Here is a 26,093-nt window from a genome sequence, read left to right as displayed (position 1 = left end):
CACTTTTAACCAGGAAAGACACAACACACGGGGTCAAAGAACCAGTACTGCACAAACACTGAACAGTGAGTAACCGAGAGCATGACCCACTGTAGTGAGAAACTCAGAGAGATCTCTGTGCATCCACGCCAGCACTTTTACTGAAGCCAAGTGTTATTAAACAATATTTCTCTGTATTGATGACGAACCTGATTATATTACATGAATGCAAGAAACAGTATATGCTGCATTTATTTGAAACTTGGGGAGGCAAAGGCAAGTTCAGTTTTACTATTTGCCGTAAAGAACCTGAGTCCATCTCCCAAAATTAAAAAACAAAACAAAACAAAACAGAAAGATGAGTTGACATATTAACAACAGACCAAAAAAACCCAAACACACACCTCTGCACCCGCCACTTTGTGTTGGCACCATCCGGTTACTGGTGGTTCATCTCCCAGCCCTGCACGATGGAAAGACATGGTCTGTCTTGGCCGGTCTCTGTTCCTACACTGTGACGTGTGCTCTTGTCAAGACGTAAAGGGAAGCAAGTAGCTGGAGGGATGACTGCATGTAACAGACTTTTAATTGTGTTAAGTGGAAACAAAAGTACAGACAACTCTTGCTGTCCAGCTTGATCAAAGAAATAGTTACCACAGCTACAGGGGTCCCCAGTCTACACACCTCCCGTGTGTGGTAATGGGACCCCCAGCCAAGAAGCTTGTCTCTTTGGCCCTCGCAGTTCTCAGCCCTGATGAAACACGTCGAGGGCCAGGCAGATGCTTATGCTCTGCCAAGTTCCATCACTGAACAGGTCCAATAGCTGGGATGGAGCCCTTGTGTCATTCACGCAGTCGTTTACTCTCTGGTTCTGTCTCACAGCTCTACAGACGGGGCTTCCTCCCCGGCCAGGGGCTGCTTCTAATAGCTTCTCGACTGCCATGTCTCTGCAGTGCTTCCTGCCCTTCCTACTCCTGCATCTTCTTTTTCTCCACTGCAGTCAGCATCTATTACATTGTTTCCATGAAGACACGGATATTTGTCAGATTTCTTTACCATCACGTCCCTAGATTTGGAAAACTATCTGGCATGCAACAACAGGTGCTCAATAAATGTTTGTGGAGTCAGTGAATGAGCAGGTTCAATATGGAAATGAGAAAAAGTCAGCAATACAAAGATGGAACCATCAACGTCTTCAAAACAGCTGACACAGTGTGTAGTCTGTGCTCTTTAACACGTAAGGGCCACGTACAGCCCTGTGTTTTTCCTTTAAGGCAGGAGTACAATCCTAAGTCAACAAATCACTGCAGGCCTAACGTGGGCAATTAGAATAGGGAGGCTTGAGTCAGCAGCTCATGCATCTGTTGGTTACCTGCAGCTCGCAGAAACCCTACTTGCCAGTCTGGGTTTCCGACCCCACTCTTGTAAATGCCACTCATCACAGTTCCTCTCCAGGCACTCTTCCACTTCCAGAGCCCCTGGGTGGAGCCACCATGTACAGCCCAGCCTCCTGACCCAGGTTTTTTCCATTAACAAATTGATGGGCAGATGTTAAAGACCCATAATCGAAGCCACTACATAAATGCAAAGCATATGTTTATCAGCACTGAGCTCGTACTCATTACCTTTTTACTACTTGCCCCTCTCATAGTATGGTAGTAATCATAATACTTTGATTAAAATTTATGTGCCAACTGGGCTGAAATAAAATATATTAAATGATTTCAAATTTGTCATATTAAAATAATTTGGCCAAGAAAAGAAAATAAGGGAAGATAAAAGGTAAGCTTTATGGGCTTCCCTGGTGGCACAGTGGTTGAGAGTCCGCCTGCCGACGTAGGGGACACGGGTTCGTGCCCCGGTCCGGGAGGATCCCACATGCCGCGGAGCGGCTGGGCCCGTGAGCCGTGGCCGCTGAGCCTGTGCGTCCGGAGCCTATGCTTCGCAACGGGAGAGGCCACAACAGTGAGAGGCCCGCGTACCCCACACACACACACACAAAAAGGTAAGCTTTATGAGATTAGATATTTTGTGCTGTTACTATTAATAACTTTTAAAATATTTTGCTGATTTTTAGTAGCTAATGATAGCTACCAATAATTGAGCATGTTACAGAACTACTGAACCAAACGTGATTTCACTCGCCTGACACAGCAAAGCTAATCTACTGACACTGGGTTGTGAAGGGAAGTGCGGCAGTTAGCGCAGGGCACCCAACATAGGGCCAGGCAAGGAGAATGGGCAGCTCATGATCAAAAGACCCGAACTCTCTGATGGCTTTCAGGTAAGCATTTTTAAAAGCAAGGTGAGGGAGAGGGTCAGGGTGCCTAATCAACTTGTGGACGTTTGTTTGATTGGTGGGTGGTGAGGTAACAGGGTGGTATTTCAGGAGTCAACACCATCAACCTTCTGGTTCCGACCACTCTGGGGGGTCTGTGTGCCGATGGTCAGCGTGTAGTTAACTTCTCCACCTGGTGGGGGATTTAGTATCTGCAAAACAACTCAGGATATGACTCAGGATATTTTCTATTGCCCTTGAGGAAGAACTAAAGGTCCTTGACTTTGTTTTATGGCTAAACTATTGTTTTGACTTGCTTAACTGTTTTACTTTGTTTCTGCATTTTCTCACTTCTCTGATTAAATCTGTTTGGAAATTGGGGAAGGCCTAGGAGGCTAAAACTTTTCTACAAACAAGAGGCAGGGGACACAGGAGGGTGGGATCTGTCACAAGGAAGGCCCCACAGGGTCCTGCCCGGTTTCAGTCCCCCCTTTTCTTTGATATTCCTCAATCCTGAGGGGAACAGGGATGATGAGTGCTCTGGCTACTAACTGCTGAATGGGGGCAAAGCCAAATTTTCAGGATAAGAGGAGATAAAGTCACAGTGTTTCAGGTGTACAACAAAGTAATTCAGTTATACATGGGTGTGTGTATACACACACACACGTATTCATTTTCAGATTCTTTTCCCTTATAGCTTATTACAATATACTAAGTATAGTTCTCTGTGCTATACAGTTGGTTATCTGTTTTATATATAGTAGTGTGTATATGTTAATCCCCAAATCCTAATTTATCCCTCACCCCCATTCCCCTTTGGTAACTGTAAGTTTGTTTTCTATGTCTGTGGGTCTATTTCTGTTTGTATATAAGTTCATTTGTATCATTTTTTCCACATATAAGTGATGCATGATATTTGTCTTTCTCTGACTTCACTTAGTATGATAATCTTTAGGTCCATCCTTGTTGTTGCAGATGGCATTATTTCACTCTTTTTTATGGCTGAGTAATATTCCACTGTATGTATGTACCACAGCTTCTTTATTCATCCATCCATTGATGGACATTTAGGTTGCTTCCATGTCTTGGCTACTGTAAATAGTTCTGCTATGAACACTGGGGTGCATGTATCTCTTTGAATTAGAGTTTTTATCTTTTCCAGATATATGCCCAGGAATGGGATTGTTGGATCATATGGTAACTCTGTTTTTAGTTTTTTAAGGAACCTCCATACTGTTCTCTGTAGTGGCTGCACCAATTTACATTCCTGCCAAAACAGTGTAAGAGGGTTCCCTTTCTCCCACAACCTCTCCAGCATTTATTATTTGTAGATTTTTTGATGATGGCCATTCTGACCAGTGTGAGGTGATACCTCATTGTAGTTTTGATTTACATTTCTCTAATAATTAGTGATGTTGAGCATCTTTTCACGTGCCTGTTGGCCATCTGTATGTCTTCTTTGGAGAAATGTCTATTTAGATCTTCTGCCCATTTTTTTAAAATAAATTTATTTATTTATTTTTGGCTCTGTTGGTCTTTGTTGCTGTGCGCAGGCTTTCTCTGGTTGCGGCGAGTGGGGGCTACTCTCCGTTGTAGTGAGCGGGCTTCTCACTGTGGTGGCCTCTCCTGTTGCGGAGCATGGGCTCCAGGCACGCAGGCTTCAGCAGTTGTGGCACCCGGGCCCAGCAGTTGTGGCTCGCAGGCTCTAGAGCGCAGGCTCAGCAGTTGTGTTCTGCCCATTTTTTTATTGGGTTGTTTGGGTTTTTTTGTTATTGAATTGTATGAGCTATTTGTATATTTTGGAAATCAATCCCTTGTCAGTTGCATCATTTGCAAAATTTTCTCCCATTCCATAGGTTGTCTGTTCGTTTTGTTTATGGTTTCCTTTGCTGTGCAAAAGCTTTTAAGTTTAATTAATTTATTTCTGCTTTTGTTTCCATTACTCCAGGAAACGGATCCAAAAAAATATTGCTGTGATTTATGTCAAAGAGCATTCTGCCTATGTTTTCCTCTAGTAGTTTTATAGTGTCTAGTCTTACATTTAGGTCTTTAATCCATTTTGAGTTTATTTTTGTATATGGTGTTAGAGAATGTTCTAATTTCATTCTTTTAGCTGTAACTGTCCAGTTTTCCCAGCATCACTTATTGAAAAGACTGTCTTTTCTCTATTGTATATTCTTGCCTCCTTTGTCATAGATTAATTGACCATAAGTTCATGGGTTTATTTCTGGGCTATCTATCCTGTTCCATTGATCTATGTGTCTGTTTCTGTGCCAGTACCATACTGTTTTGATGACTGTAGCTTTGTAGTATAGTCTGAAGTCAGGAAGCATGATTGCTCTAGCTCCATTCTTTCCCAAGATTGTTCTGGCTATTCAGGGTCTTTTCTGTTTCCATACAAATTAAAAAAAAAATTTGTTCTAATAAAAAAAATTTTTTTGTTCTAATCCTGTGAAAAATGCCATTGGTAATTTGATAGGGATTTCACTGAATCTGTAGATTACTTTGGGTAGTACAGTCATTTTAACAATATTGAGTCTTCCAATCCAAGAACACACCAAATCTTTCCATCTGTGTGGTCTTCAATTTCTTTCATCAGTGTCCTATAGTTTTCAGAGTACAGTCTTTTGCCTCCTTAGGTAGGTTTATACCTAAGTATTTTATTCTTTTTGATGCAATGGTACATAGGATTGTTTCCTTAATTTCTCTTTCTGATAGTTCATTGTTAATCTATAGAAATGCAACAGATTTCTGTGTATTAATTTTGTACCCTGCAACTTTACCACATTCATTGATGAGCTCTAGTTTTCAGGTGGCATCTTTAGGATTTTCTATGTATAGTATGTCATCTGCAAACAGTGACAGTTTTACCTCTTCCCTTCCAGTTTGGATCCCTTTTATTTCATTTTCTTCTCTGATTGCCATGGCTAGGACTTCCAAAACTATGTTGAATAAAAGTGGCAAGTGTGGTCATCCTTGTCTTGTTCCTTATCTTATAGGGAATGGTTTTAGCTTTTCACTGTTAAGTATGATATTAGCTGTTGTGTATGAGTTTGTCATATATGGCGTTTATTATGTTGAGGTTTGTTCTCTCTATGCCCACTTTCTGAAGAGTTTATAAGTGGATGTTGAATTTTATCAAAAGCTTTTTCTGCATCTACTGAGATGATCAAATGTTTTTTATTCTTCAGTTTGTTAATATGTTGTATTGCATTGGTTGATTCATGGACGTTGAGAAATACTTGCATCCCTGGGATAAATCCCACTTGACCATGGTGTATGATCCTTTTAATGTATTGTTGGAGTCAGTTCACTAGTATTTTGTTGAGTTTTACATCTATGTTCATCAGTGATAATGGCCTGTAATTTTCTTTTTTTGAGTGTGATATCTTTGTCTGGTTTTGGCATCAGGGTGATTGTGGCCTCACAGAATGAGTTTGGAAGTGTTCCTTCCTCTGCAATTTTTCTGAATAGTTTCAGAAGGATGGGTGTTAACTCTTCCCTAATTCACCTGTGAAGAAGCCATGTGGTCCTGGACTTTTGGGGGAGTTTTTAAATTACTTATTCAATTTTAGTATTGGTAATTGGTCTGTTCATATTCTAATTCTTCCTTGTTCAGTCTTGGGAGATTGTACCTTTCTAAGAATTTGTCCATTTCTTCTAGGTTGTCCATTTTATTGGCATATAGTTGCTTGTAGTAGTCTCTTATGATCCTTTGTATTTCTATGGTATTGGTTGTAACTTCTTTTTCATTTGTGGTTTTATTAATTTGGGCCCTTTTTCTTGATGAGTCTGGTTAAAGGTTTATCAATTTTATTTATCTTTTCAAAGAACCAGCTTTTGGTTTCATTGATCTTTTCTGTTGTTTTTTTGTTTTAGTCTCTATTTCATTTATTTCTGCTCTGATCTTTATGATTTCTTTCCTTTTACTAACTTTGGGTTTTGTTTGTTCTTCTTTCTCTAGTTGCTTTAGGTGTAAAATTAGGCTGTTTGAGACTTTACTTGTTTCCTGAGGTAAGCTTGTATCTTTATAACCTTCCTTCTTAGAACTGCTTTTGCTGTGTCCTATAGGTTTTTGGGTCACTGTGTTTTCATTTTCATTTGTCTCTGGGTATTTTTTAACTTCCTCTTTGATTTCTTCAGTGAGCCACTGGTTGTTTAGTGGCATGTTGTTTAGCTTCCACCTGTTTGGGTTTCTTGCAGGTTTTGTGTTTTTTTTTTTGTAGTTCATTTCTAGTCTCATAGTGTTGTGGTTGGAAAAGATGCTTGTGTGATTTCAATTATCTTAAATATACCAAGGCTTGTTTTGTGACCTAGCATGTGATCTATCCTGGAGAATGTTCCATGTGCAGTTGGAAAAAATGTGTATTCTGCTGCTTTTGGATGGAATGCTCTATCAATATCAATCAAGTCAAGTTGGTCTAATGTGTTATTTAAGGCCTGTGTTTTCTTATTGATTTTCTGTCTGGATGAGTTGGCCGTTGATGTAAGTGGGGTATTATGGTCCCCCACTACTATTGTGTTACTGACACTTTCTCCTTTTATGTCTGTTAATATTTGCCTTATATATTGAGGTGCTCCTATTTTGGTTGCCTATATGTTTACAATTGTTATATTTTCTTATGTAGCATCCCTCTTTGTCTCTTGTAACAGTCTTCAATTTAAAGCCTATTTTGTCTGATGTAAGTATTGTTACTCTCGCTTTCTTTTGATTTCCATTTGCGTGGAACACCTTTTTCCATCCCCTCATTTTCAGTCTGTATGAATTTCTAGATCTGAAGTGAGTCTCTTGTAGGTAGCATATATATGGGTCTTGTTTTTGTATCCATTTAGCCAGTCTGTGTCTCTTGGTTGGAGGATTTAGTCCATTTACATTCAATGTAGTTATCAGTACATATGTTCTTACTGCCATTGTTTTTGTTTGTTTGTTTTTGTTTGTGCAGCATGTGGGATCTTAGTTCCTCGGCCAGGGATTGAACCCACGTCCCCTGAGGTAGAAGCACATAGTCTTAACCACTGGACCACCAGGAAGGCCCATTAATTATTTTGGATTTGTTTTTGTAGGTCTTTTTTTCCCCTCTTTCTTTCCTTTGTTCTGTTGTGATTTGATGACTATCTTTAGTATTATGTCTGGATTCCTTTTTCTGTGTGCTTATCTATTACAGATTTTTGGCTTGTGGTTACCATGAGGTTTTGGTATAGCAGTATTTATATGTACATGATTATCTTAAGTTGCTGATCTCTTAATTTCCAATGCATTTTAAATACCCTGCATTTGTACTCTCCTCCCCTCACAATTACTGTTTTTGATATCATATTTTACATCTAATTGTTTTTGTTATCCCTTAACTGCTTATTGTGGATATGGATAATTTTACTACTTTTGTCTTTTAACCTCCCTTCTAGCTTTGTGTGTGGATGATTTCCTACCTTTACTGTATGTTTGTCTTTACTGGTGAGCTTTTTCATTCTGCAACTTACTTGTTTCTAGCTGTGGCCTTTTATTTTTCACCTAGAGAACTTCCTTTAACATTTGTTGTAAAACTGGTGTGGCGGTGCTGAATTCTTTTAGCTTTTGCTTGTCTGTAAAATTTTTGATTTCTCCATCAAATATGAATGAGAGCCTTGCTGGGTAGAGTATTCTTGGTTGTAGGTTTTTCCCTTTTATCACTTTAAATATATTGTGCCAGTCCCTTCTGGCCTGCAGAGTTTCTGCTGAAAAGTCAGCTGATAGCCTTATGGGAGCTGCTTTGTGTGTTATTTGCTGCTTTTCATATTCTATCTTTTATAAATTTTGTCATTTTGACTACCGTGTGTCTTGGTGTGTTCCTCTTTCCTGATCTTGGGTAACTCTTTCCTTTCCCAGGTTAGGGAGGTTTTCAGCTATTATCTTTTCATGTATTTTCTCAGGCCCTTTCTCCCTCTCTTCTCCTTCTGGGACCCCTACTAGTGCACTTGATATTGTCCCAGAGGTCTCAAATTTTCCCCATTTCTTTTCATTTTTACTTTTTTGTGTTCAGTGGCAGTGATTTCTGCTACTCTGTCTTCTAGCTCATTGATACGTTCTTCTGAATCATTTAGTCTACTATTGATTCCTTCTCGTGTATTTTTCATTTCAGTTACTGTATTCTTCATCTCTGGTTGTTCTGTTTTCTAATTCTTTGTGAAAAACTTCTAACTTCTCGCTCTGTGCATCCATTCCCCTCCAGAGTTCTTTTGATCATCTCTACTCTGAACTCTTTCTCGGGTAGATTACCTATCTCCACTTCACTTAGTTCTTCTTCTGGGGTTTTATCTTTTTCCTTCGTCTGGAACATAATCTTCTGCTGCATCATTTTGTCTAAGTTGCTATTTGTATTTTTAGGTATGTGGTAGGTTGGTTACATTTCTTGACCTTGGAGAAGTGGCCTTTGGTAGGTGTCCCAGCACTGGCACCTGCAGGCTGTTTGGTGGGGCCAGGTCTTGGCACTAATGATCCAAGATGTCAGCCACCAGCCTCAGTAGTGTTCACACAGCTGAAAGTTCCCCACTATGTCTGCCCCCAGTGTCTGTCTCCAGGGTGAGCTGCAGCCACCCCCCACCTTTCCAGGAGACTCTTCAAGACTTGCAGGTAGGTCTGGCCCAGGCTCCTATCAAATTACTGCTTTCACCCTGGGTCCCAGTATGCATGAGGTTTTGTGTGCACCCTTTAAGAGTGAAGTCTCTTATTTCCCCAGTCCTGTGGGTCTCCTCCAGTTAAGCCCTGCTGGCCTTCAAAGCCAAATGCTCTGGGGGCTCATCTTGCTGGTGCTGGACCTCCAGACTGGGGAGCCTGACGTGGGGCTCAGAACTCTCATTGCTGTAGGAGAACCTCTGCAATATAATTATTTTCCAGGTGTGTGTTGCCCACCCAAGGGAGGGGTATGGAATTTTGATTATATCATGTGTATGCCTCTCCTGGCTTGTTGGGGTTGTTTTAGAAGACCTTTTCTGGTAGGTTCCAGTCTTTTTCGTCAATGGTTGTTCTGCAGATAGTTGTGATTTTGGCGTGCTCGTCAGAGGAGGTGAGCTCAGGGTCTTTCTACTCCACTATATTGGCTGTCAGATCTTTCATTGACTTTAATTTTAAAGAATTCTCAAGTCTCAAGCTTAGCATCAATATTTTGTATTATGAAAAATATTACCTCTCTGATTGCTTTGTCTTTTTTTTTTTTCACCGCACAGCATAGCACGCAGGATCTTAATTCCCCGACCAGGGATTGAACCTGTACCCCCCTGCAGTGGAAACATGGGAGTCTTAACCACTAGACCACCAGGGAAGTCCCTGATTCCTTTGTCATAGCACCTGAACAAATATTTGAAAATTAGTACTCATATTACAGTGATGATAATGACCAAAATGCACACCCTGGTAGTAGTCCCTGAAAGAGTCTTCCTATTCCAGATAGCAATCAGAAAACATAAGTTTTGAAGTGGGTCATTCCTCTTTACATACATTCTGTAACCAAGTAACCTTCAGAATGATTCTATTTATTTGGGTTTCACTTTTTCCGGGGTGTTAATATATACATAGCAGGAGCTACTGGCCATTACACATATATCTCCTTTTTTGCTAAAACAAAATTTAAAGCTATTTTATTTTCTCGTATTATTCTTGTTAAAGAATGTAGTGCCTTCTGCTGGGAGGCTACGTCTTGAATTGTCTCATTTGCCATTACTATTCCTCAAGTAAGAGAAAGGTTTCACAGTTACAAGAGGAGACCTTATGACCATAAGGTGGAAGCTGCTAGCAGATAATGTTTTGAGAACAGCTGGTGGTATCCTTGATTCTGATACAATTCAGAAAATTTAAGGGATAATACAGGAACACATCTGAAACCACGTCCACAACAGACACCCAGCTCCATTTGGATGCCTGAACCATGGTTATTCTATTTTTTTAAATGCATTATTTCATTTAATGGTTAAAGCGGATGTATGATTTATGTTTAATAGGCCATAAACAGACTGTTTTGATTAGCCTAAAATTCAAGTTAAATCATGTGTACGCCAGAATGACATCCCCCTACCTCAATATGTGAGAATTTCCTCCATCATTTTCCCCTTTTGATTGCAAATCTATAGAAAGCATTGATGATCAAAATATTTTTCCCTCGATGCCAGGGTGGTAGTTGCCTACCCTGGTTATCCTGTCCTTCAGTGCAAGGCCTACTTTTGTGTGTACACACATTTGCCTAGTTGTCCACATTGGGGGAAAACTGACAGTAAACAAGCTCAGAGCTAGATTAATGGGGAAGCATTTTATAGGCTATACATTTTATCAATTATACTGAATTGTCTCATAAACATTGTACATGTGCTTCTAACAACAGACTTAAAACAAGTAGTGATACATGTCATGATTAGTTATACTCTGTGACAACTTTACTAGAGAATTTTCTTTCCATTTTGATAGGGAGACAAACATTTGGTAAACAGTTTTATGAGGTCATTTGGGTTTCTATTATAATTCTTTAATTTCTTACTGAGTTCAGCTATATGATCTAAAAGTTATCAGAAACCTGTACTTGTCCAAAAGTGCTTTCTATGAATCGTCTTGAAGATGAAGCATTTTTGCAAAAGCATCAGAGTGAAACAATAACTCTCCATGGATGAAAAAAGACTTAAAAAGGCACAGGGAAAGATCTGATTAAAATGCAATTGGAGGGCTTCCCTGGTGGCGCAGTGGTTGAGAATCTGCCTGCCAATGCAGGGGACCCGGGTTCGAGCCCTGGTCTGGGAAGATCCCACATGCCACGGAACAGCTAAGCCTGTGTGCCACAACTGCCGAGCCTGTGCTCTGGAGCCCGTGAGCCACAACTACTGAGACCACGTGCTGCAACTACTGAAGCCTGCGTGCCTGGGGCCTGTGTTCCACAACAAGAGAAGCCACAGCAATGAGAAGCCCACACACCGCAACGAAGAGTAGCCCCTGCTCTCCACAACTAGAGAAAGCCTGCGTGCAGCAACGAACACCCAACCCAGCCAAAAATAAATAAAATAAATAAATTAAAAAAAAAAATGCAATTGGACAAACTTAACCAAGTTGATATACAGCATTTTAAGATAATAGCTAAAATTGACTGATAACAGAATATCAGGACATATTCAAATTTTAGGAACTTCATATAATTTCTAGAACACTTACACTAATGACATTTATCCATACAGTATAACCTAAGAATGTTCATCACCACTCATTTGCGAATGCTTCTCATGTAATTTAATATACCAAATAATTCTAATTAGTTTAATATTTCTCACTGAGATGCTTTACGGGCCCTTTGAAACATCCCAAAGTTAGCCAGAGAAAGAAAAACCTATGAAGCTTACAATATGTCATCAAAAGCAGCTCAATATTGCAGGAATACTTTATTCTCTTAACAGAGAAAATCAAACTCCAGTTTGTACCAGCCTACTTTTAGTAACAAAATTTATTTACTTAATTAAATTGAATCTAATCTTAGCCAATGTGGACCATGAACAAAACTCTTTCCTTAAGGTTCCTTTTCCACAAACATTCTATCACTTTCTGTATCCATATTAGTTTGTCCCTTATTTTCTTTCTCATCCAGAAACAACCAGCTCTAGGATAAAATTACTCTTTTTTTCACTTAACAAAATATTTCCATTCTTTATACCTTCTCTCATTGACAACATATATACTACTTTCTTTACATATTGTAAAGCTTCCCTTACTATCTTTAGTAGTTTAATTGCATATATATTGTAATTTTTAAGTTTTAAAAACCTTATTCTCTAGCAAAAACCAAGAAGCAAGCAATTGTGAACTGTTTCTTACATCAGCATTTCCTCACTGGCACATTTAATGAAAACATTCCATAACCTTTAAAAACATACATTTTCTCATAGCATAATTTCTTTCTTTTAACATGGTCCAAGACGTTTGTCTAATAAACATACGTTTTTAGCTTTTCTCTCATAAGAAGATAGGCAAACTTAGACTTGCCTAGCAATCAATATTCCAGTATTTTATCTTAATTAAAAATGATCTAGACATTCAATGAATTCTCATAATTTACCTTAATTTAGTAAAATTCTAAAATTTCAAGTTACCAACCTCTGGAGAAATGAAAGCGTAATTATTCCTAAAGAGTTCACCTAAAAGCTTCTATCCCATTTATCTCTATTTCAGAGCTTATCATCATACCAAGTTAATTTTTTTGCTGACAAATTTTACAGCAGATATAATATGAACTTATTTGGCTTCTATTAAATCTAGGTATGATAAAAGTATTATATTTAATATTGATGACTCTAAAGACATTTCTGTATTAATTAAACCAACAAACTGTAACTTTAATGCCAGATATTAATTTAATATTGAATATTCCCCAGATCACATGAGAGTTTCTGTTGTATTTCTGAGAATTTATATAAGCACTTAATTTCCTTTAAGCAAATTAAATAGAGCTCATTCATAGATTCATTTTTACATGAAGACAGAATCAGAGATCTCATAGCTTTATTTTAAAACTTAGTCATGAATCAGACATTATAAAACTCATTAGTTTATAAATAACAGTTGGAGTAAGTTTACTCACTTGAATTTTAAGCCTCTTTTCCCTTTTTTCCTTTCAGTTTCAGGTTCTACTGATTAACCCAAGGCTGTAGTCTCAGGCATTGTGGACTGTGTTTGCATTCCAAGGACATGATAAGAGTTATAACTTAAAGCTTTCTCCTAGGAATACTTTTGTTCTCTCAGGGTCAGAATTTTGAAAAAATATTTTATCAAGCCAGTTTTCTCTGAGTAAAAAAAGAACCAGTTTTGGAATTTTTCTCAAGTCTAAAGAATATTGTGGCCACACAGTGTTGGAAAAATCATTTTCTTTCTATCTCTTTGTAGGAGCATAACTAAAGCTCTCCCAGTTTTGCAAATTACATCCCAGGGGACTATGAGATGGAATAGAGCTCCGATTCCCCCCCCCCTTTTTTCTCATTTTGTGGATATTTCCAGAAACACATCAGAACCCGGCAGAGTGTTGGCTGGTGGCCTTTCAGGGTTGTAGTTCCCTAGCATGAGAATGGAAAGTTTCTTATCTGGAATTCCAGACAGGGGTGCAGATCAGCCTTGGTCTAACAGGGAGTTTTCCAATTACCACTCAGGCAGTGCTGGATGGCTGAGGGACTCCTCGACCCAGAAGGGGAAATCCAATTAAAGTGGCACTCCACTTAAAACCAGATGACCAAGTTTTACGTCTCCCCTCCACACAGCCCCCGCCAAAAGGAAAATTCCAAGCAAGGCAACCCAGTAGGGAAGAATACCATGGTGTAGTCACATAGGAAGTTCTGCCACTTACCAGAGAGGTCTCACAGACCAAACCAGATCAGGACCAGAGCCTTGTTTCCATCACCATGGAATCAAAACTGCCATGGGCCAGGAATGTCCAGTCAGTGCAAGCACTTGGGACTGCGCCTTAGAAAAAAGTGCTCAGGCAGCTGCTGGACAGGATCCATGAACTGCCAATGGCCAGGGGCCAGTGTGCCATTGGCAAGATGCCCACTTGGGATGGAAGGCCCACCTGGGTCACCAAAATTGTTTTCCAGCCAAACTTGGGTTTGCTCGCCCAACATGCAGCAAAGCCAACCTACTGACACTGGGTTGTGGTGAAGGAAAGTACAGCATTTATTGCAAGGCACCCAGCATGGGGCTAAGCAAGGAGAATGGGTAGCTTGTGACCAAAAGACCCAAACTCCCTGATGTCCTTCAGGCAAGGGTTTTTAAAGGCAAGGTGAGGGAGAGGGTCATGGGTGCCATATCAGCCTGTGGACATTTGTCTGATTCGGTGGGTGATGAGGTAACAGGGTGGTATTTCAGCAGTTAACATCATCAACCTTCTGATTCTAACCGCTCTAGGGGTCTATGTGCTTGCGGTCAACATGCAGTTAACTTCTCCACCTGGTGAGGATTTAGTATCTGCAAAACAACTCAGGATATAGTTCAGGATATTACTTATAGCCCTTGCGGAGGAACTAAAGGTCCTTGAGTTCATTTAATGGCTAAATTATCATTACTTTGACTTGCTTGACTGTTTTCATTTGTTTCTGCATTTTCTCACTACCCTGATTAAATTTGCTCTTTGGAAATTGGGGAAGGCCTAGGAGGCTAAAGCTTTTCTACAAACAAGAGGCAGGGGACATGGGAGGGTGGGGTCTGTCACCACAGAGGTCCTGCAGGGTCTTGCTTGGTTTCAAGCACTTTTCTGTATCAGGTGCTGTGCAAAGCACCCTCAGCCACAACTCCGATACTCAACTGTAAGCAGGTGCTATGCATACCCTCTTTTACATCTGAAAAACAGGAATAGCAAGGTGGTCATTTGCCCAAGGTCAAACCACTAGCCCAGCATCACACCTGAGGTCACCACTTCCGATGCTGTGCTCACGACCCTGCTGTGTTTCCACCTGCTTTTCCCACCAAGGGCTATGATTCTGAATCCAGTCCTCATGTCACCAAGCACCCAGTGAATGCCCAGGGCTGTGCGTGCAAAGTAAACATCTCATCTTGGCTCCTGGTCAAATACATGTGTAAATAGTTCGAAAAAATCCAAAGCAATATAAATGTCTAGGTATTTGTAGTAAGCTGTGAGCTGGTGTCAGTCAAGAACACCTTCATGGAAGTAGATTTCAAGGTGGGTTCAGAGGAGGGAGGGGACCCAATATGCCCCAAAGTGTGGTCTGATGACACCTGAATCAGAATCATCTGGGCCAATGCCTAGACCTTGGTTTTGATTCCAGTGAGAGTGGGCATAGAGGGAACTTACCTCAACATAATAAACGCCATTTACAACAAACCCAGAGCTAACATCATTCTCAACAGTGAAAAGCTGAAAGCATTCCCTCCAAGATCAGGAATAAGACAAGGCTGTCCACTGTCGTGACTTTTATTCAATATACTAGTGGAAGTCCTAGCCACGGCAGTCAGAGAAGAAAAAGAAATAAAAGGGATCCAAACGGGAAAAGAAGTAAAACTGTCACTGTTTGCAGATGACATGATACTATACTTAGAAAATCCTAAAGATGCTACCAGAAAACTACTAGAGCTCATCAGTGAATTCAGTAAAGTTGCAGGATACAAAATTAATACACAGAAATCTCTTGCATTCCTACATACTAACAGCAAAAGATCAGAAAGAGAAATTAAGGAAACAATCCCATTTACCATCACGTCAAAAAGAATAAAATAGCAATAGGGACTTCCCTGGTGGTCCAGTGGTAAAGAATCCGCCTTACAGTGCAGGGGACTTGGGTTCCATCCCTGGTCGGGAAAATTGGATCCCACATGCCGCAGGGCAACTAAGCCCACATGCCACAACTACTGAGCTTGCGCACCTCAACTAGAGCCTGCATGCCGCAAACTACAGAGCCCACACGTTCTGGAGCCTGCGCACCACAACTAGAGAAGAGAAAACCCACATGCCACAACTAGAGAGAACCCCGTGCACCACAATGAAGAGCCCGCGTGCCACAATGAAAGATCCCGCATGCCACAACGAAGACCCAATGCAGCCAAAAATAAAAATAAATAATAGATCTTAAAAAAAAAAAAAAAATATATATATATATATATATATGTAGGAGTAAACATACCTGAGAAGACAAAAGACCTTTACTCTGAAAACTATAAGATGCTGATGAAAGAAATTGAAGATCACACAAATAGATGGAAAGATATACCATGTTCTTGATTGGAAGAATCAATATTGTCAAAATGACTATACTACCCAAAGCAATCTACAGATTCAGAGCAATCCCTATCAAATTACCAATGGCGGACTTCCCTGGTAGTCCAGTGGTTAAGGCTCCACACTTCCAATGCAGGGGGCACAGATTTTATCCCTTGTCAGGGAACTAAGATCCCACATGCCGTCGGGCACAGCCAGAAAAAAAATTACCAAAGGCATTTTTCGCAGAACTAGAATAAAAAATTTTTAAATTTGTATGGAAACACGAAAGACCCCGAATAGCCAAAGCAATCCTGAGAAAGAAAAATGGAGCTGGAGGAATCAGGCTCCCTGACTTCAGACTATACTACAAAGCTACAGTCATCAAAACAGTATGGTACTGGTGCAAAAACAGAAAGATAGATCAATGGAACAGGATAGAAAGCCCAAAAATAAACCTATGCACCTATGGTCAATTTATCTATGACAGAGGAGGCAAGAACATACAGTGGAGAAAAGACAGTCTCTTCAATAAATGGTGCTGGGAAAACTGAACGGCTACATGTAAAAGAATGAAATTAGAACACTCTCTAACACCATACACAAAAATAAACTCAGAATGGATCAAAGACCTAAATGTAAGTCTGGACATTATAAAACTCCTAGAGGAAAACATAGGCAGAACACTCTTTGACATAAATTGCAGCAATGTCTTCTTTGATCCACCTTGTAGAAGTAATGAAAATAAAAACAAAAATAAACAAATGGGACCTAATTAAACTTGAAAGCTTTTGCACAGCATAAACAAAATGAAAAGACAACCCACAGAATGGTGTTGCCAACCCCATTTGCCAACAAAGTGACCAACAAAGTATTAATCTCCAAAATATACAAACAGCTCATGCAGCTCTATATCAAAAAAAAAAAAAAAAGAAACCAAACAACCCGATCACAAATGGGCAGAAGATCTAAATAGATATTTCTCCAAAGAAGACAAAGAAATGGCCAAAAAACACATAAAAAGACATCAACATCACTAATTATTAGAGGAATGCAAATCAAAACTACAATGAGGTATCACTTTTGTCAGAATGGCCATCATCAAAAAGTCTACAAACAGTAAATGCTAGAGAGGGTGTGGAGAAAGGGAACCCTTGTACACTGTTGTGGGGAATGTGAGTTGTTACAACCAATATGGAGAACAGTATGGAGCTTCCTTAAACTAAAAACAGAGTTACCATATGATCCAACGATCCCACTCCTGGGCATATATCCGGAGAAAGTCATAATTCGAAAAGATACATGCACCCCAATGTTCACTGCAGCACTATTTACAATGGCCTAGACATGGATGCAACCTAAATGTCCATCGTCTCAAATTCCTCAGGTTTTGTACTTGGGAAATGGAAGGAGCACTGATTAGAAAGCAGGGAGAGGAAAGCAGTTTGGTGGAAGAGACCAAATTTAGTTTTATTTATGTTGATTGAAAGATACGGTGGAATTTCTAAGAAAGAGGTTGGCTTTACAGAAACTTTTTCTGTAAAAGGCCAGACGGTAAATATTTCAGCCTTCGTGGGCCTCTTAGGTCTCTGTTACGTACGCTCCTGAGTGGAGGGGTTTATTTACAACCCTTAAAGATACAAAAACCATTCCCACCTCATGGGCTGTGGTTTGCCAACTCCTGCCCTAAGCAAACTGTCCTATAACAGCTGAAAACACAAGCATAGAACGTGATGAGAAGTCAAGGCCAGAAATCCAATTCACTACTGAGTCAGTGTCCATTCATTTCTTACTGCCTGCCTCTTTCACTGTTGATAGTTAACTCTTACTAGTGATTATAAAAGTTTTTTTAAAAAACAAAACATACCATTGTTAAAAAAAAAAGTATGTTCCATCAGTGAAGCCCAGTGTTCCCAATTCCAGCCCCACCAGTGGTCCCCTCAAGGGACTCTGCAGCCCAGCGACAGGCCAGCACAGGCAGAAACAGCGCTGTGGACCGGGAGCCATGAGGCCTTCACCTCACTTTCTGGTTGGATACTTTGAGGTAGGTCCCAGTGTCCACACTTTACAGACAGGAACAAAGCTCAGAGGTCACGTGGTCTGCCCGGTTCACTCCCGCACGCCTTTAGCCCCACAGTGGGCTGGCAAAGTGCTCTCTCCCTAGCCGCCAGAGTCACCAGAACAACCCTGCCTCTCCTTTGGATACTGAAGTTGTAACAGAACCTGTGAAAATCTGTTCTTAATATATGGGCATTCACTAAGGCCTAGCCGTAAGTGGAGGTCCGCTAGGGAAGACTACTCTGGAAGAAAATGGAACTTGTAACAGACACCCGGCAGGTAACTCCTACATCAAAGCACCCCGTTACTTAACATGAGGACAGAAATGCTGGCGCAGTTACCCACTCTTACGAAGCCAAAAGGCACTGGCTCAAATCAGAGACACTTGCAACGGTTGGTTCTAATGCCAAATGGGCAGAAGACTCTTCAAAGGATATTCAGCACCATTGCTTTTCCTACAAGAAGAGAAGCCTCTGATCCCAGAGCCCCTGGCACTGCTTCTACAGTAACAGCGAGGCAGGGCCGCCCGACCAGGAGGCTGGCGCCTACACAGACCACGGGATGGCCTGGGGCCCAGCTTCCGGAAAATACTCTCGGTTTCTCTTGAACATCAGCCCAGTAACTTCTGGTTTATCTGCATATTTGACACAGTAACTAGTGCATTTCAACTTTATTCCTACCAGACTTCAAGGCCACAATAACAGGGATGTAACACAGGAAACTGAGGAAAGGCAGCAGAATTCTGGATTTCTTTCTATGCTTTTGGCAAAAAAATAAACCTTACACAAGTAATACATTGTCAAAATAAATACCTCCTCCTGATACACATTTCTCTAAAACACTAAACTGGTTGGTTTGGTTAAACATAAAAATGTATCCCATTTCATGTTCAGAAACTAAAATGAAATAAGGATGCTTTCTTTATGTTACTGTATATATATAATTAAAAACACATGTCCGTAATTAAATCTAAGGTCTGTGGTCAGTGGGAGATAATGAAGTCTGACAAATTAAGTGATGTTTGTAGAACACGAGACTTGAGTACGGGCAGGTCGGCGGAGGTTGGGCAGAGGCCACGCCCAGCCCCTGACGGAGCACAGGGCTCCTGGGGCACGGAGCGCCAGGCCTGGTCTGAGCAGTCACAGCTGGACCTGGCAGGAGCCCCGGGGCTGACGGCCTGTAATGTGTCATGTTAACAAGCTCCAAGGCCAACCTCAGGCTCTCACGTTTAAAACCTGCTCCCGCCCTCTGACAGGTCATCCTTCCTGAGAATCCGAGGCAAATATCCACCCAGCAAACCTGTGGATCAGCACCCACAAGAACTTTCCATTTGAATATGGGAGGTTACAGAGTGTGAGAAAGCCATTCCTTTTTCACCCTGATACTTTGGTTTCTAGGAAAGGGATATCAAAAGTTTAACTTCTTAAACAAAAAATCTTTCCACCAAAAAAAGAAAGGTAAAGGTGAACGACAGGCCCGAATGTAGCAAATTCAGCCCCTTTCCAGAGTCCTTCTCCTCAGTGTCCCCAGGCACGCATGCAGTAACCACGAATGTTCCCTCAGACACACATGTAGAGCGTGTGTGTACAGCCCCGGCTGTCAACTTGCTGCCCGGACTCTGTGTCTCCTGTCCTGGGTGCAGGGAACCACAAGGCCAGGTGCCAGTGGTGCTTCAAGCCCTGGCGCAGGCGGGGGCTGCCAGCCCCTCCAGCTCTGAGTTCACGCAGCCGATAACCCACTCCAAGGCCTTGTGACCCGGCTGAGAGAATAGCAGTGAGGATCCTCCCGGGGAAGAAGGCCTCGGTCAGGTCCCACTGCACTCACCTTCTCCAGCCTCCTGCCTAGGTCATCTCAGGAGAGGGGCTGCCCCTGGGTGCTGGGGGTACCTTCTGAAGGTCAGTGCAACAGCAGTGTTGACAGATACTCATTAAGAAACACTAGCAGAGAGTATTTCTCAAATTAGAAATCAAGGTTAAGTTTCACACGGCCATCCACACAGCTTCGTGTATTCTGTCAGACAACATTTGCTACTGTACTAATGGTGAATTCCAAATACAAATAAATATTGAATCCACTTCCAGACCAAACTGAAAGTTACAAAGCCAAACACTTTTGCACTAAACAAATTTTGAAGATAATCACTACTGCTTTCTTAATGACTAACACCCCCCAAGAAAAAAATGTATTGATAATGGAAAACATAGGAGAATAAAAACCCAGCACATGCATGTGCTTATTTTTACCCAACTTCAGTCTACCAGAAAATTAAAGAGTCCAAATAACTGACATTTACAACTGTCCTTGCCCTAAAAATGCAATCTTCCTCCAAAACTAGGCAGGGAATTTCTGCACACCATAGCCATTGTAGAAGACTCACAAGAATCCACCCTTTCTGGCACTTTTATCTCCACTTCAAAAATGTGGTTTGCACAGACTCACAGATACAGAAAACTAGAGGTTACCAGTGGGGAGAGGGAAGGGGCGCGATAGGGGTGGGGGATTAAGAGGAACAATCTACTACGTATAAAATAGAGAAGCAATAAGGATATATGGTACAGCATAGGGAATATACTCAATATTTTATAATAACTATAAATGGAATATAACCATTAAAAATTGTGAATCACTATGTAGTACACCTGAAACTTATATAAAATACTGTAAATCAACTATACTGCAATAAAAATGTATGTATATACATATATTTTTTAAAACCATGGTTTCCAAAATGACAAATATTCATGTCTCCCTCTAGAACAGAACTCCCTACATGACAAGTTTAGACCATTACCTCTATGAGATTATACAGAGTTACCTAGAGGTCACGGAACAAGAGGTTCACTGCAAAAAAGAGTCACCCAGTGTAGAGGGCAATGCTTCGCGCTGACTGTGTCAGAGTAAAGCCCCCAACACAGACAGACACAGAGGAAAGCTCCCTTCACACTCATCTCTATAGACAGGAGGGAAGCAAGGACAGGATGCCATAATGAACAGGAAAGATTTAGAAATCTAGAATACAGTTTGCCAAGACAAAAACTAGTGGAAAAGTTGGAAGGTTTGTCAATTTTGTTAATCTTTTCAACAAAACAACTCTGGTTTAATAATTCTATTATTTTCCTATTCTCTGTTTCCTACTCAGCTTACAAGTATTTTGTTAAGGATTTTTGCATCAATATTCTTAAAGGATATCAGTATGTAGTTTTATTTTCTGGGGGTGTCTTTGCCTAATTTTAGTATCAGGCTAATACCGGTCTCTCAGAATGTTAGGATGTATTCCCTCCTCTGTTTTTTTGGAAAAGTTTGTGAAGGATTGTTAATTCTTCTTTAATGTTTGGACTTTTCTTTGTTGGGAGGCTTTTAATTACTGATTCAATCTCTACGTGTTACAGGCCTGTTGAGATTTTCTGTTTCTTCCTGAATCAGTTTCGGTAAGTTGTGTGTTTCTAGAAATTTGTCCATCTCACTTAGGTTATCTTATTTGTTCTGGTATAATCGTTCATAGTACAGGCATAACTTGGAGATATGGCAGGTTCAATTCTAGACCATGAAAATAAAGCGAATATCACAATAAAGCGAGTCACAAGAAATTTTTGGTTTCCCAGTGTATATAAAGTTAATTTTATACTATACTGTAGTATATTAAGTATGCAATACCATTATATCTAAAAATATATATACATACTTTAATTTAAAAATACTTTATTGCTAAAAAATGCTAATTATCTGAGCCTTCAGCATGTTGTAGTAGTGACATCAAAGATCACTGATAACAGATCCCCGTAACAAATATAATGAAAAAGTTTGAAATATTTCAAGAATTACCAAACCATGACACAGAGACATGATGTGAGCAAATGCTATTGGAAAAATGGTGCCAACAGACTTGCTTGAGGCAGAGGTGCCATAAACCTTCAATTTGTAAAAATAAAATGCAGTATCTGCAAAGTGCAGTAAAGTGAAATGCAATAAAATGAGGTATGCCTGTATTTTCTTATATCCTTTTACTTCTGTAAGGTCTGTAGTCATGCCCCCACTTTCAATTCTGATTTTTTTATTTTGAATCCTCTTTTGTTCTTGGTCAGTCTAACTAAAGGTTTGTCAATTTTGTTAATCTTCTCAAAACAACGTTTGGTTTCAATAATTCTATATTTTCCTAGTTTCTATTTCATCTCCTCTCTAATCTTTATCATTTCTTTCCTTCTGCAAGCCATGGATTTAGCTTCTTCTTCACTTTCTATGTCCTTAAAGTCAGGTTAATGATTTGACAGCTTTCCTCTTTTTTTAACGTATGTGTTTGTAACTATGAATTTCCATCTGAGCACTGCTCTCACTGCATAAGTTTTAATATGTTGTTTTCATTTTCATTCATCCCATTTTATGATTTCACTTATAATTTCTTCTTTGACTCACTTGTTGTTAGATGTACATTTTTTAAATTCCACATTTGTGAATTTTCCAGTTTTCCTTAAGCTATTGATTTCTAACTTCATTTCTAACTTCATTATGATCACAAAAGATACTTTCTATGATTTCAGTCTTCTTAAATTTACTGACACTTGGTTTTTGGCCTAACATATGGTCTATCCTGGAGAATATTCCATGTGCTCTTGAGAAGAATGTGTATTCTGCTGTTATTGAGTGAAGTGTTCTATATGTTAGGTCAAGTTGGTTTACAGTGTACTTCAAATCCTCCATTTATTTACTGATCTTCTGTCTATCCAATAATGGACATTCTATCCATTATTGAAAGTGGACTATTGAAGTCTCTATCATAGAATTGTCTATTTCTCTCTTCTGCTAATGTTTGCTGCATATATTTGGGGGTTCTGTAGTGTGGTATATATATATCTTTCTTTGCCTTTTGTAACAATTTTTGCCTTAAAGTCCATTTTTTCTGATATTAGTGTGGCCACCCAGCTCAGCTCTCTTTTAGTTACCATTTTCATGGAATATCTTTTTCCATCCTTTCACATTTAACCTATTTATCTCTTTGGCTTTAAAGTCAGTCTTTTATAGGCAGGATATATAGTAGGATCATGTTTTTTCATCCATTCTGCCAATCTCTGTCTTTTAATTGGTAAACTTAATCCAGTTACCTTTAAAGTAAATGTTAAAGATGTACTAACTTCTTACATTTTGCTATTTGTTTTCTATAAATTTCACAACTTTTGTTCCTGAATTCTTTCTTCACTGCTTCCTATTATGTTTGATTTTCTTCTAGTATAACATTTTGATTCCCCCTTTGTTTTATTTTTTATATAGTTTTTAGTTATTTTCTTACTGTGTATTCTGGTAATTATAATTTCATCTTAAATTCATAAAAATCTAGTTTGAATTGATACCAGTTTTAGCTTCAATAGTGTATTAGTCAGGGTTCTCCAGAGAAACAGAACCAATAGAATGTGTGTGTGTGTGTGTGTGTGTGTATACACATACATACACACACACACACACACACACACACACATACACACAGGGATTTATTTTAAGGAATTGGCTGCTCTACTTTTGGAGGCTGCGAAGTCCAAAATCTGCAGGGTGGGTTAATCAAGATTCATTCTGCGCCCCACTTGTTGGTTTAGGTATTTGACTAGAATCCAGAGTTCTACAAAAGTTGATTCTGTCATATTTTTTCTTGCCAGTATATTGACTGTTTCAATGGGAGGACTGTTCATTGATTTGTTTCAGAAGTGGGAGCACCCACCTCTACCATTTTCCATGAAGTCACTATTTATGTATTTTTTTAACCTTTAATTTTGAAATTAATGTAGACTTACTGGAAGCTGCAAAGGTAGTACAGGAACAGCCAACGTCCCTCAGTAACGTTTTACATAATTGTAGTGCAGCATCAAAACCAGGAATTTAACACACATAGTGCAGCACAGAGAGCTTTAAAAAAGATCACTTCAAGCAAGGCTTAGCTGTATGAAATTTCACATCAGAGACAAAGAGATCCTGAAAGCTTTCAGAGAGAAAAAAAAAGCCACATACAGAGGCTCAGGAATTGGAGTGGAAAACGATGGAGCAGTGCCTTCCAAATTCTGAAAGTATTTTTATCTACAGCTGTATGTCCAACCAAGCTTTGAGTGAAGAGTGGGAACAGAAGGCACATTTTCAGATGTGCCAAATCTTGGAAGCTACTATGGCGTGTCCTTCCCCATCCTGTGGTAAGAAACAGAGAGAGGAAGGCAGGGAGGCCAGGAGACAAGGGCTCCAGGAGGGGAGACAGGCCGAGGAAATGGCCAGGAGGGATGACAGCCACACAGCTGCTGGTCAGAGAGAGCAAGACTGGCCTCCAGGAAGTACAGCACCAGAGAAATGAGAAAGGGGTGTGCTACCTACAGGGTCTGACCTTGGAAAAGGATGTCACAAGGTGCTGCAGAGAGCAGGTGAAGAGGTGAAGAGTGTGGGGGACTCAGCCAGAGACTTCTAAAAATAAGATTAAACAGATGAAGAGGATAAGACAGTTACTACCTTCAAGGAGAAAAAAGCTACGTAAGAAAGAAAATGTAGGAACTTCCCTGGTGGTCCAGTGGGTAAGAGTCCGTGCTCCCGATGCAGGGGGCCCAGGTTCAATCCCTGGTCAGGGAACTGGATCCCACATGCCGCAACTAAGAAGTCCTCATGCCACAACTAAAGATCCTGCGTGCCGCAGTGAAGATCCCACATGCCACAAATAAGACCCGGCGCAGCCAAAATAAATAAATAAATATATTTTTTTTAAAAGAAAGAAAATGTAATTACAGTACACTTTTTCACTTGGTTATGTATGTTAGGTTAGGTTAGGTTACTATGTTATACATAGTTATGTATGTTTTAATTATGGAACCAATGTGCTTTTAACAATAAGTTACAATATAGCTACATTGGAGAAATGGGAGAGGGGAAGAAGATTTAAGAGAGAAAATAACCATCTACCATGGCAGGAAGTCAGCAGATAAAGTCTAAAATTGTTGAATCAAGAAATAGCAGAATATGCTTATTTATTTAGAAATCTAACAGTAAATGCCAAAACTATCAAAAGAGTCAACAGTCCCCTCAGAAGGGTAGAAGAGTGCTTTGCAGAAGAGGTAAGAGGGATTGTTTTTGTCATAAAACTTTTAACTCTATTTCACCTTACGCTATGTGCATAAAATATTCTCATAAAAATAAAAATGAATTTCATTTCATTTTGGATTGGAAGTACTATTATCAAAGAAAAAGCAGTACCTAAAAAAACCACAGTAGAATATAGTTCTACCCATCCTTTACGGAGAGCTTCTCTAAAGTTTTTATAATTTGAAACACACTAAAAGAGATACTACATTTTACTTTTGAAAATGAGAAAATTAGAACTCCCAGTGGGAGGCACCTTGATGCTAACAGGACAGCTGAGAGCTTGAAATCACAGCCCTTTTGCTGCGACCTCCTGACAGTGGCTGTGGGTGCCTGCGTGGTGAGGAGCAGTACAGGCTGCGGTCCGGCCGGGGGCCCCGGATGGCGGGACAGTCTAGTTGCAGCCCAAGGGCAGAGCATGCGGCTATCCCCACCAATTCTAACTGTCCCTGTGTTGCCCCGACTCTAGCGTGTGCAGATCCGTGACAGGGGTAAGACACGGACACACGTCAACTGCCTCTGAGGTGACAACTGGTGGCCAGATGTGTGTGAAGAGACCGGCAGTGGGACTGTAGATCAAGGGCGAGTGAGGGAAATGGGGTGTCCTCTGAAAAGAGACAAGCTCTTTAGTGAGACCCCGAGAGTCGGCAGGAGAGCTGGAGCTGAGGAAGGACAGATAAGGCCCCACAGCCGTCTGAGCAAACCCGACGCGGGTGGCAGAGCAGGTGCGTGGCTCAGCATGGAGTGGGCAGAGCGGCGGCCCGGCCTCCTCCCAGCAGGTCTGCTCCCCGGGCCTCGCTCCACGGGCGCCACCACCAGCTGGGCCTCCTGCCCTGTGTGATCATGACCGACAAGGCTGGCGGAGGCTGTGGCCCAGCAGCTCCCGCCTATCCCAACCCAGCCAGGACCGCACTCCAGACTTGCTTCTTCCTTCTTCTCTTCCTTTTCCTGCTTTTTGATGGTTTTTTTGGTGAGGCATCTGA

At 40.4% G+C, this 26,093-nt stretch overlaps 1 protein-coding gene across 33 annotated transcripts in view; it reads right to left on the bottom strand.

Annotated features, from left to right (window-relative positions):
- The window catches only part of PRELID3A (PRELI domain containing 3A), a 111,775-nt gene that overhangs the window by 39,880 nt on the left and 45,802 nt on the right, over nucleotides 1-26,093 (bottom strand). For 2 of the 33 annotated variants that reach the window (XM_067699783.1, XM_067699800.1), the window contains exon 6: nucleotides 214-442. The exons of 25 other annotated variants lie outside the window; for them this stretch is intronic. In XM_067699783.1, coding sequence (XP_067555884.1) covers nucleotides 351-442 — 92 coding nt within the window. In that variant the 3' untranslated portion in view covers nucleotides 214-350. 6 more of the 33 variants (XM_067699785.1, XM_067699798.1, XM_067699795.1 and 3 more) reach the window with 3 other exon arrangements.

Source organism: Pseudorca crassidens, chromosome 12 (genome assembly GCF_039906515.1).
Source record: "Pseudorca crassidens isolate mPseCra1 chromosome 12, mPseCra1.hap1, whole genome shotgun sequence".
Taxonomy (NCBI): domain Eukaryota; kingdom Metazoa; phylum Chordata; class Mammalia; order Artiodactyla; family Delphinidae; genus Pseudorca; species Pseudorca crassidens.
Note: the sequence above shows the minus strand (reverse complement) of the source record. Positions and strands in the feature narration are given on the sequence as shown.